General features: G+C 52.6%; 1 protein-coding gene across 2 annotated transcripts; it reads right to left on the bottom strand.

Moving 5' to 3' along the window:
* Positions 1 to 1,368: 1,368 nt before the first annotated feature.
* KRT78 (keratin 78) lies at positions 1,369 to 12,311 on the bottom strand. 2 transcript variants are annotated; one of them, XM_010373956.2, is made up of 9 exons: positions 11,403 to 11,462; positions 11,092 to 11,306; positions 9,947 to 10,007; positions 9,381 to 9,476; positions 7,678 to 7,842; positions 7,210 to 7,335; positions 3,324 to 3,544; positions 3,013 to 3,047; positions 1,369 to 2,932 (listed from the first exon to the last, which is right to left on the bottom strand). In XM_010373956.2, the coding sequence occupies exons 1-9, from the start codon at positions 11,454 to 11,456 to the stop codon at positions 2,673 to 2,675; spliced, it is 1,233 nt and encodes a 410-aa protein (XP_010372258.2). In that variant the 5' UTR covers positions 11,457 to 11,462; the 3' UTR covers positions 1,369 to 2,672. The 2 variants fall into 2 exon arrangements, with proteins under 2 accessions (XP_010372258.2, XP_010372257.2); XM_010373955.2 differs by lacking the exon at positions 11,403 to 11,462 and adding an exon at positions 11,725 to 12,311 and having other exon boundaries at positions 2,523 to 2,932.
* Between the last annotated feature and the right edge of the window lie 262 nt (positions 12,312 to 12,573).

Below are 12,573 nucleotides of genomic sequence, written 5' to 3'. Positions count from 1 at the left end.
TTGCCTCCACCAGCCCTCACCACTCTACCTTCAGACAGGACATGCAAGCTAAGACCTTCTTTCTACAGCCCAGGGAGGAGCGGTTTCCTCCCCTCCTGCCCTCCACAGAGAGGAAGAGCTGCTGCACACTGCTATACTTATTACTGAGGGGCTCCATCTCTGGAGACTGTCACCTGCCCAGAGTCCCCCCCGATGGCAGGACACAAAAGCAGAGGGGATAGAAGGTTGCTGCCGCTGAAGGGAGGGGGCAAGACAGTGGATACTGCCAACCTAGCGCCTACTGAGGGCCAGGCTGGGTGCCGAGTAATAAGAAAGTTATAGGAACAAAGGAGCCTCCAAAGGGTAGGGCTTTCTGAGCTAATTATCATCATTTTTACAGTCAGCATTTACTCAGCACATACTATGAGGCAGACAGTGGCCTGGGCACCATCCCTGCAATGGTATGTTGAGTCTTCACGATGGTGATGCTCCATCTGCCTCCTTCCCTCTCCATTCTCCACCCTCCTCTGACCCTTGTGGGCTGCTCCCTGGCACTCTGGCTTCCAGTTGGGTTGACCAAAGGGAGACACCAGCAGGTGATCAGAGGGAGGAGAGACGTCAGGTGTTTCTTCCCAGCTCCCTCCCTACTTCCAACCCCTTCAGACCACTGTCTGGGGTCACGGCTGCGTCTCCCCAAGATTACAGCTTCTGCTGCCTCACTGCTTCTCTTGACCTTCAGCTCTACATAAGGCGACCAGCCCATCCTGGTTTTCTCAGGACTGCCCAGCTTTAGCTCTGCAAGTCCTCTCAGTCTTGGACACACTGAGAGGGTGGACCTCGCTCTAGGGGTGGTAACAGCTTCCTGCCATTGCTGGTCCCTGGCCTCTCCATCCCTGTTCCCTCAGCCCTACCCACACCACTGCAAGTAATCCTTTTGTTAAAGTCAGTTTAGCCCTCTCAGGCCCTCACTTCCAAGACGACAAAGAAAAGAAAGAACAACAATCACGCCCACGGCCACGTGCAGCCTATTCACTGCACAAGCTCTACCTGAAACGTGCCCAAGGGCAAGGCCATTAAGAAAGTCTTCATCTGAAAACGTGGTAGAGGCCACCACCGTCAGGGACATTTCCAAAGCGAGTGTCTTGGATGTCTGGGTGCTTCCCAGGCTGAATGTGAAACTGCATTGCTGTGTGAGGGGAGCCACTCACAGCAGGCCAGGCAGGAAGCAGCCTTGTGAACCCCAGAAGGACCCAACACCCATATCCCAATTCAGAACAGCAGGTGCTGCCCGCAACCTCCGCCAAAGCCCATGTAAGGGGCTGAATCCCTCAGCACTAAAGAAAGACTATCCTCTGGGAGGTGAGGGGGAAACAGAAATTATACTTTTTTAAAAAGTCAATTTAATTGAACTACCTTGGATGAATTTCGTTTCCTTCTGGGATCCTAGTGGCACAGTCGCCACACAGCCCTGTGAGGTACATATTATTATTATTCTCTTTTTACAGATGAGGTAACTGAAGAGGTCAAGCCGCTTGATCAAGGTCGCACCACTAGGAAACGGCAGAGCTGGGATTCAAGCCTAGAAGTTCTAGTCACATCCTCACCGGTTCCTGTCTCCTTCACACAAAGCTGAAAAGCCTTCTTGCCTAATTTGGATGGAGAGATTCATGGATCTGAGGAAAGGCCTGCCCTCCCTCTAAAGCAAGGACAGGTGTAATGTGAACTCCTGCAGCCCAGACAGTGGAGTGTGAGGTTGAGCAAGGTCCCCCACCTGGGTCTGGAAAGCAAGAATGGGGAAAGAGCAACTGCAAGCACCCATGAGGCCGCTGGGGGTGGGTAGAAAAGGTGATCCTTCCAGCCCCTCCTGGCACCCCACCCGACTCCCACACTCCTGGCTTCCTGCAGAGTTTCCTGAAGGAGAGGAAGGAGGAGAAGTTTCCAGCCTCATGTTCAGACTTGCCCAAAGATAAGATGAGAGCCAACAGATAAGGGGGGTAGGGGCAGAGTTTGAGCCCCCAGTCTCCATCAGAGGCCCTAGGCACAAGCTGAGCACATCCTCATCCTGGGTGCAGGAGTGCCAGGCTAATTGAGAAGCTGAGTCCCTGACCAGAACCAGACAGACACAGAGCCCGGGACAGCAACAGGTGCAGCCAGACTGCCAGGGACAGGAAGGGCCCAGCAGGTTAAACATGAGAATTAGAAAATCTTCCTAGGAGGAGAAAAATTTGGTGCACAGTCAGGAAGAAGGAAGGGGGCTGCCCCCAGTCGGAACTAGAACCTCTTAAAACAGGCAATTGATGAGGAAGTGAGCTACAAGCACAGCTAAAACATCAGTGGAAGTAGGCGAGATGGAGGGCACCCCAAGGAACACACTGGAGGGCTTGAAGGATCCCTTGATAGAGTGGCTGGTAGGTGGAGTGAGATGCCAATAGGACCTGTTTGGACACACATATGCCACAGATTGCCTTCCAAGGAGAGGAGGCTCGGGAGCCACACAGCTTTTGTTTTGCTGGGTGAGGTGTGCAAGCACTTAGAGCATTCAGAACAGCAGGAGGAGAGACTTTATTGATTTTTGCAACATCTGCTGTGAGCTGGCTTGGGCTGTGGGCAGTGGACACAGAATTGGCCGTGCAGAGCCAGCTGATGGGGGGAGCAGGCCAAATGTGTTCAGGAAGAGGTGGCTGCTGGCTCACTCAGTAGGTGATGGATGTCTTCAGACTTGACTCAACTGTCTTCTTCAGGATGGTGTGGCAGCTGGAGCCAGAGCTGGAGCCAGACACAGAGCAGGAACCCAAAACAGGGTCCTTCTCAGAGCTCAGGATAATGTTGGAGCCTCCAGTCACGATGCTGGTGCAGCATGACCCAGAGCTGCCTTTCCCGCCACCAAGTCCACAAGTGCTCCCCAAGCTTCCACCAACTCCTCCAGACACGACAGTGCTGCCTCCCACTGAGGCTGCCAAGAAATGCACCAGGTCAGAGCAGGGTCCTCGGCTCCCCATGGAGATCCCATCCCCAAAGTCCCCTGATACTCACAGATAGTGACCTGGCTGGGGCACTCCCCAGACATCCTAGGGGAAAAAGGACAAGAGAGGGATGCGCTAAGAAATACTGCAAAGAATGCATCCCCATGAGCTTTTAAGCCCCTCAGAGCAGGTCACCCACCCTCTCAGCAGATAAAATCCACAGTCCCCAACTTAAAATATCTCTCTGCAGCATCGGTTGCCCTTAGCGACTCACAATGTCAGAAAATCTCTCGGAATCCTCTTTAGCAAGCAGCTCACTGTGTTGGCATCCCATCCTCCTCCCCCACCTCATATTCCCAGGCCCCTCCAAGCCTCCCTCACCTGCACTCCTCGCCCTCCAGCAGCCTGCGGTAGGTGGCAATCTCCACATCCAGGGAAAGCTTCGTGCTCATCAGCTCCTGGTACTTGCACAGCAGCTGGGCCAGGTTCTGCTTGGCCGTCCTCAGAGCAGACTCCAGCTCATCCACCTTGGCCTGAGCATCCTTGAGGGCCAGCTCCCCACGCTGCTCAGCGTCAGCGATGGCGGCCTGCAGGCTGGCGTTCTGGAAGCGGGGTAGAAATGAGCGAGAAAATGGTTGTAAGTCCAACATAGCCTCTCAAAGCACCCCCTGTGAATATCACTTGAGGGCTGGGGTGGATCATAATCTCATGAGCTCAAAATTATCCATGGCCGTCTGCACCAACACCTCCCCTGCAACAGGCTCCTCTTATTCTAAGGGAAGGTATTGCTTCCCTCACTTCCTTACCTCCTGCAGTAGGTTGAAGAGAATCCCCCAAAACTTTCATGTCCACCCAGGACCCCAGAATGTGATCTTATTGGAAGTAGGGTCTTTACAGATGTAATTAATTAAGGATCTCATGATCATATCATACCATATTTAAGGTGACCCCTAAATCCAATGACTGGTGTCCTTATGAATGGAAGAGAGAACACAGAGACAGACACAGAGAGAAGAACTCATCAGAAGAGAGAGGCAGGGCTGGGCGTGGTGGCTCACGTCTGTAATCCCAGCACTTTAGGAGGCCAAGGCAGACAGACTACAGGAGTTCAAGACCACCCTGGCTAACACGGTGAAACCCTGTCTCTACTAAAAATTTAAAAAAAAAAAAAATAGCTGACCGTGGTGGCACACACCTGCAGTCCCAGCTACTGGGGAGGCTGAGGCAGGAGAATTGCTTGAACCCAGGAGGTGGAGGTTGCAGTGAGCCAAGATCGTGCCACTGCACTCCAGCCTGGCAACAGAGCAAGACTCTGTCTCAAAAAAAAAAAAGAAGAGAGAGGCAGAGATGGGAATGATGCAGCAATAAGATGAAAAATGCCAACGAGCTCCTGGAGCCTGCAGAAGCTAGCAAGACCCAGGGAGGACTCCCACTGCACCTTCAGAAGAAGCACAGCCCTGCCAACACCTTGATTTCAGACTTCAAGGCTCCAGGACTGGGAGAGATTACATTTCTGTTGTTTTTAGCCACCCAATTTGTGGTGATTTGTCATGGCAGCCCTAGGACACTAGTACAACTCCTGTGCCACCTCCCCAAGTGCTCTTTCCCTATTTCTTCCCACCCCCAGCCCTCGGCTCCTCTCCCAGGGTGCTTAGTGCTCTTCCTGTACCGTGGATCACCACCTACAAGGCTCCCCCTGAGGGCCACCAAGGTTCTTTTTTTTTTTTCAGACAGTCCCATTTCAAATACTTTGTCCTGTTGTCAGAGTACATCAAACCGTGTGCCTCAATTTTGGGTTTGAAAAATATAATCTCAGCCGGGTGCAGTGGCTCACACCTATAATCCCAGCACTTTGGGAGGCTGAGGTGGACAGATCACCAGGTCAGGAGATCAAGACCATCCTGGCTAACACAGTGAAACCCTGTCTCTACTAAAAATACAAATAAACAAAAAAAAAAATTAGCCAGACATGGTGGCACACACCTGTAGTCCCAGCTACTCAGGAGGCTGAGACAGGAGAATCGCTTAAACCTGGGAGGTGGAGGTTGCAGCGAGCCAAGATCGTGCCACTGCACCCCAGCCTGGGTGACAGAGCAAGACTCCTTCTCAAAAAAAAAGAAGGAAAATATAATCCCTTTACCGACAATAGAAAGCTAGAGGAAGGATGAGATCCCTGTCTTTATCAGCCTTACAGTTGATTTGCCCTCATATCTGACTCAGGAAAGAAGGAATTATCTAAAAATCTGTCATTATTAGGTCCCCACTCTGTGGATAGAAACATAATCTCTACTCTATAGATGAAGAAACTGAGGCTTAGAAAGATGGGTGGCAGAACTGGGATCCTAACCCACTTGGGCCTGCGCAGGGGAGCCCAGTTAATCATGTTTGTGCAGGAAAAGCAGCAGGGGACAGTATTATATCCCCAGGAGGGATTCTCCCAGGAAAGGCACATTGCTGTGTGAGGAGCTGTGATTCCAGGCCCAGGTACCCAATACACACTCCTGCATGCTGCCACTAGACTGTGAAGACCACACGCTTCAGAACCAGCTGGGCAACCTCATTTAAAAAGCAGGTTTCTGGACCCTATCCTTAGAAATTCTGACTCCTCAGCTCTGCCAGGAGGCCAGGAATCTGGATCTTAACAGCCACCCCAGAGGATTCCAAAGCAAGGGGTCCTAATTGGTTGGTGGCAGCAAATTGAGCAAGAGGACTCATCACATTCCTCTCAGGCCCTGCCTCTCATTGCAAACAAGAGCCAGAAGGATGGTTTGGGATGGAGTGTGGGTTCTGGATACTCCAAGAACCCTCCCCAGAGGGCTTTGCTTAGGAGTCAAGGGACCGCATGTGACTTTCGAACCAAGCTGTAGTGCTTGAGGAAATGGCCTGACTCTGTGGTCTCTGCTCTCCATCCTCCACTGATCCCCAAATTGATCTTTTGGGTTTAGGAAATATGAGTGTAAGAATACTTTACAGTTTGAGAATTCATAACACTTCACACCTAGAAGTGAGGTCTCCTCACTGCAGGAGGAACAGGAAATGGCCTCCTTTCCCTTGCCAATCCCTTCCTCTACTTCTGACCATTGTAATGTATCTACCTAAGGAGAAGTTAGCCCCACCCTGCCACCCACCTCACTTACTCTCTGAGGCCCTGGCTCCCAACTTCCCCCACAGGGCCCCAGGACCTTCAGTGTTTGACCTTAAAGTCCCTGCTAGGCTTGAGAAATAAGAGTCAAAAAAAGAGATAAGAAAAGAGATGTGGGCTGGGCACGGTGGCTTACACCTGTAATCCCAGCACTTTGGGAGGCTGAGGCCGGCGGATCACCTGATGTCAGGAGTTCAAGACCAGCTTGGTCAACATGGTGAAACCCTGTCTCTACTGAAAATACGAAAATTAACCGGGCATGGTGGTGGGTGCCTGCAATCTCAGCTACTCGGGAGGCTGAGGCAGGAGAATTGCTGGAACCTGGGAGGCAGAGGTTGCAGTGAGCTCAGATCACGCCATTACATTCCAGCCCAGGCCAACAAGAGTGAAACTCCATTTCAAAAAAAAACAGAAAAGAAAGAAAAAGAAAAGAGATGAGGCTGGGTGCAGTGGCTACGCCTATAATCCCACCACTTTGAGAGGCCGAGGTGGGCAGATCACTTGAGGTCAAGAGTTTGAGACCAGCCTGGCCAACATGGTGAAACCCCATCCCTACTAAAAATACAAAAATTAGCCAAGCATGGTGGCACGTGTCTGTAATTCAAGCTACTCAGGAGGCTGAGGCAGGAGAATCCCTTGAACCCGGAGGCAGAGGTTGCAGTGAGCCAAGATCACGCCACTGCACTCCAGCCTGGGCAACGGAGTAAGACTCTGTAGGAAAGAAAGAAGGAAAGACAGAAACAAGAAAGAAAAGAAAAGAAAGAGATAAGAAAAGAGAAAAGAGATGAATTAACCATCTCCCCAAAAGGTTGAAAGCAAGATGTACACCTGGACTTAGGCTCCAATGCTGTCAGCCCCCTCCCCAACGCCAGGGGAGTGCAATGCAGTGGCACTATCCCACAGAAGCCAACATGCAGCTAGAAGTCACAGCAGGAAGGCTGAATTCACCCTAAATGGGGCTTGAAGTTCTCTTCTCCCCAAATTATCCAAAGCTCCAGCCAGTTATCAAGGTCCTCGACACAAACCCACTGGCAACCCGAATGGAGAGACAGAAACTAGGAACTGGGGAGTGAGTTGAAGACACAAAGGCAATGAGAGGATGTTTGGGGTGCTCTGGGAATCTACCTGCTTCTTGAGGTTCTCAATCTGACTCTGCAGCCTCTGAATCTCTTGGTGTAGCCGAGAGATCTGGACTTTCGTTTCCTGCATCCTGTCCCCATGAAGCTGGGCAGACATCTGAAGCTCCTGGTACTGGGAGGGGAACAGAGGGAACACCATTAGTTGAGAGGACCGCCATCTTTGACCATCTCCCCATGTTTGGAATGCCACCTCTCACTTCCTTATTTGGAGTGTTTGTTAAACGCCTGCAGCCAGGACACAGTGGGATGTACTTCCAGAAGTCCAAGTTTATCTCCCATGGTTCCTCTGCATCGCCTCCCTCCTGGAGGGGAAATGGCCCTGCCCACCCAGCCCCAGACCTTCAGGGAGGTAACTGGAACTGCCCCAATGGAATCTAGGTGGATGACCACCCTAGATTGTGGGAATGGAGACCTAGCCATTTCCAGCATGGTGCTGCCCCCTGGGTCCCACCACCTTGGTCTGGTACAGGGCCTCAGCCTCAGCCTTGCTGGTCCGGGCGATCTCCTCGTACTGGGCGCGGACCTCAGTGATGATGCTGCTGAAGTCCAGGTAGCGGTTGTTGTCCATGGACAGTACCACAGACGTGTCGCTCACCTGGGTCTGGAGCTGGCCCGGCTCCTGCAGGGAAGACAGACTGAGTGTCCACCCACCCCCAGCTCCCTCTCCCCTTGAAGCCTAGGATGGTTGAGCAAGATGGTGAATTTCTGCTTACACGCCATGACCCCCATTCATCCCAGGTGGCATTGAGTATGCCCTGCTCACCATGGGACTTGATCTCCTCATTCAAAAATGAGGGCCATAGGATGTGGTCTCTGAGGTCTCTTGCAGCTTGGACATTAATGCAAAATGACCTGCAAGGCCCGAAATCACCCAGCCCATCACTCCCCAGGCTTCATTTTTTTCTTCTTCTTCTTCTTCTTCTTCTTTTTTCTTTCTTTCTTCTTCATCTTCTTCTTCTTCTTCTTTTTTTTTTTTTTTTTTTTTTTTTTTTTTTTTTTGAGATGGAGTCTTACTCTGTTGCCCAGGCTGAAGTGCAGTGGCATGATCTCAGCTCACTGCTGTAACCTCCGCCTTCCAGGTTCAAGCCATTCTTCTGCCTCAGCCTCCCTAGCAGCTGGGATTACAAGCACCTGCCACCAAGTCTGGCTAATTTTTGTGTTTTTTGTAGAGACAGCATTTCGCCAGGCTAGTCTTGAACTCCTGACCTCAGGTGATCCACGTGCCTCAACCTCCCAAAGTGCTGGGATTATAGGCACGAGCCACTGTGCCCAGCCATCTTCAGACCTCTTATCACATTCCTCTCTCTCTTGCTCCTACAACTCTGGCCACACTGGCCTTCCTCAGACAGCACACTCCCACTGTGGGCTGCAGCCACTGCCTGGAATCCCGGAAACCCCCCTGCGTGGTGACCTTTCTCACCTCCTCCAAATCTTTGCTCAGATTTTATCTCCTAAATAAGGCCTACCCTGTCCACATGATTTGAAATTGGCACCTGCTCCATGTTCCCAATCCTCCTTTCCCTGTGGTCGTTTTCCTTTTTTCCACTGTGTTTATAACCTTCTAGCATACTGTATAATTTCCTTATTTAATAAGTCTGTTGCTTATTGTCTGTCTCCCAATAGAAAGCAAACTTAGCCGGGCGCGGTGGCTCATGCCTGTAATCCCAGCACTTTGGGAGGCCAAGGCGGGTGGATCACGAAGTCAGGAGTTCAAGACCAGCCTAGCTAAGATGGTGAAACCCCATCTCTACTAAAAATACAAAAATTAGCCAGCTGTGGTGGCAGGCGCCTGTAATACCACCAACTCGGGAGACTGAGGCAGAGAATTGCTTGAACCCGGGAGGCAGAGGTTGCAGTGAGCTGAGCTCACACCACAGCACTCCAGCCTGGGTGACTGAGCAAGACTCCATCTCAAAAAAAAAAAAGAAGCAATCTTTTTGTCTGTAGTGATTTTTGTCTGGTTATTCATTGATGTATCCCCAGGACCTAGCAATTCACATAGTAAGTTTTTAGTAATTGGTTGTCGAGTGACTGAATGAACCAGAATCTAAGCCACCCTAACAGACTTCCCCTCTGGCCACTCTCCCCATGGCCACGGGGAGCCTGCCCACCCTGTCCCTTCTCTTGGCTCCCGCCTGCCCTTTGGTTGAGCCTCACTTCTTCATTCAGATGCTTCAAGAAGCAGATGTATTCTCTCAGAGTCTCCAGCTTGCCCTCCAACTCCATCTTGCTCAGGAAAACCCCGTCCGCATCCTAGACACAGCGGGAGAGAAACCATGCAACCCCCTCTTCTCCTTTGGGGACCCTACTCTGGCTCAGGAATTCTGTTCATGCACTGCTCGACACCCATCCACCATGCCTCCCAAGTCCCCCTCCTTCCTCCTCCAGCCCCACCCTGTCCTGCTCTCTCCTTTGCCCAACATTGACCCAACATCGCCTTCAGGAAGTCTTCCCTGATTAATCGCAACCAGTTCTGCTTCTTCCTCTCCCTCCCCACCCTCTCCTGCAGTGACATCAGAGCTCGTCAAGCAGTCCTTCAGTCAGATCTTGTCATGGGGTCCCTGTGTCTAGGCAGATGTCCCATTTCCCCAGGGGACCCCTGCAGGCAGAGCAATAGGCTGTCCTAATTCAGGACCTGTCACCCTTTCCCTCCCAGCCTAGGACTAGGCTCTGTGTACAGTGGGTGCTCAGGACATAAGTGGAGCACTGGCCCCCACCCTCACCTTCTTGAGGACCACAAAGTCATTCTCAAGTGTGGCGCGCCTGTGGGCCTCCTCCTCATACCTGCCAAATAAGTAGAGAAGGACGCAGTTCGAGGCTCCACGGTCAGAGCTCATGCCCCCACCTCCAAGCATGACCTCCCTGAAAAGGACTCCTTGCCTGAGAATGCCCCCAAACAGGACAACAACCAGCCCTTCTCTCCTTTCCCGCCAAGTCCTGGCTAGGTACCTGTGCCACTCTTTCAGCCCATGTCCTTTTGATGATGACAGCCACATTGTTTCAGTTTATAAGGCACATTAGAATACCTTTTCCCACTTGCTACTCACACCCATCACTGGGGCAGGCAGTTTGGGTTTTATCAGAGATTAGGCTATTTGACCAAGACCCCACAGATGACTAGGTAGACAAAGCAGAGCCAACCCAGGTCTCCTGACTCCAATCCTGGGCTCCTTCCAGAAACTGCCTTCCTCCACTTCACATCCCATCATCCCAACAGGCCTGGGAGGCCGGAAGGGCAGGTGACATTTCCCAAGTTTCCAGAAGGGAAACCAAGTCTGGGAGAGATGAGATGCCTTGCCCAGGCCACACAGCTACCCCTCACTCACAGTCGCCCCAACCCAAGCCCCCTATTAGTCCAGGGCTCTCTCCATTCCACCAGGTGACCTAGGCGTGCAGCCCAGAACGACAACTCATCTGTGAATTGTGTCACGGGTCTGGGAACGGCCCCACTAAATCGATTCCCTCCCCTCCTTGGAACCAGAGAACATCTGAATCACTTTAGCCCACAGCCTGCTGAACAGGAATTTCTCAAGAAAAAAAAAAAAAAAGCCACCTGGGCATTGTTTAAATAAGCCCTTCCTAGCCTTGACCAGAAACACGGGCCCTTGTAGCTGGGGCATGTAGGACACTGGTCTCCTCGCCTTTCCTCCAAGGTTCTCCAGACCTGGGTGGGGGCTGCGAGACACCTCCTTTACCTGTAGCAGGTGGGCACCTGAGAGCCTGGGGAATGGGGATGCGGAGGGGTAGAGGGGAGGCCAGTCATGTGCCTCCGGGTCCTCAGTATGTGGGACACCTCCTGACTGTCAGACCCAATCTGAGTCCTCCCAGACCCCGCCCACATAGCATGGGGAAATTTCAGTGTGCCTACTTGAACTTATACTCCTCCTCCTGGTCCCGGCAGGCCTTCAACTCAGCATCCAGAGCCCCTCGTTCTCCCTGGAGCTGCTGCAGCTGCTTCCTGAGCTGATCCAGGCAGGCCTCAAAGATAGGCTCCAGGCCCTGCTGGCTGCCACTCAACCCCTGTTGCTGTAGCAGGTGCCACTTGGTCTCCAGGACCTTGTTCTGCTGTTCCAGGAACCGCACCTGCAGCAGAAGCAGAGGATCCCTGAGGCTCCCGTGGGACTCCCTGTGCACAGCCTCTGGAAAGTAAAGCCTGTGGGACCCTCCCATCAGCTCCACCTTTCCGCTGTCTCCCTGCCCAACCTGGCCAGGGGGAGCCTCATGACCTTCCATGACACTCTGAACACACCAAAAGACTGGACAGACTAATGGGGCAGGGTCTTTCCCCCTGCTGGCTGGCCGTTCTCTGTCCCTGAGCCCCAGTCATGGAACAACAGGGCCTCCGCATAGCCAGAGTCCAGTTAGTTCACAGGAGGGACTTCCTTACAGCAGAAGTTATTAGAAAAGTGGTAGGAGGACAAACTTCCCATTCCCAAGTCCATCAAGAGCAGCTCCTCTAAGGGGAGCACAGAGACAGCGGCTTGGCTGAGTTGACCCTCACCTTGTCAATGAAGGAAGCAAACTGGTTGTTGAGGGTCCTGATCTCCTGGGTCTCCTGTGTCCGCACCACCTGGAACTGGGGGTCGATCTCAATCTTCAGTGGGGTCAGCAGATTCTGGTTGATGGTCACTTCTTGGATGCCCCCCGGAGGGCACAGGGAGAGCCCAGGCCCAGCACTCCACTCCCCAAACTGCATCCCCAGCCTTCCCCCTGACCCCCAGGTACTCCTACGAGAGCCTCCCAGGCACCCCCCAAAGGAATTAAGGCTCCTGCTGCTGAAGCCTCCCTTGCTGCGGCCCCTTGAGCCAGCAAAACAGGCTGAGCGAGAGCTGAAGCCCCTCTGGGCCCGGCATGGGGAGAGAGACATGGCAGAGACAGACAGTCACGCAGCTGCAGATGGACAGACAGACTGTCAAGGTGTGTGAGTTTCTGCCCTGGGGCCCCAGCACGAGACTTTTATCCACTCCCGTGCCTGGGCTGGGCCTTGGAGAGCAAGATGCTCTTGACCTGACTGTGTCTGTCACTTGGCTCCAGCTGACTTATTCTGACATGCCTGGAGAATAAGTGTCCAGCATGTGCAGAGCCAAGGGAGAAGGAAACCCAGACCCTGCCCTCGGCGCTCCCAGGTTGTTGGAGAAATAGGCATGCCCAAAGACGAGGAAGCAGGCAGGAGACTGGCATGTCAGTGCTGAGGGACAGGGAGGGATGGCCAGAGCACAGTCACTGAGGCCACTCAGGGAAGGCTTCCTGGAGCAGATAGGGAAGCAGGGGGGAGGTTGAAGAGGAAAGAAAGCTAGAAGGGGTTCAGAGGAAGCATCAGAGTGCCCTGGATTCTCAAGGGAGAATCTGC

Source organism: Rhinopithecus roxellana, chromosome 10 (genome assembly GCF_007565055.1).
Source record: "Rhinopithecus roxellana isolate Shanxi Qingling chromosome 10, ASM756505v1, whole genome shotgun sequence".
In the NCBI taxonomy this organism is placed as follows: Eukaryota; Metazoa; Chordata; class Mammalia; order Primates; family Cercopithecidae; genus Rhinopithecus; species Rhinopithecus roxellana.
The sequence above is the reverse complement of the archived record's forward strand: the minus strand, read 5'-3'. Positions and strand labels throughout refer to the sequence as shown.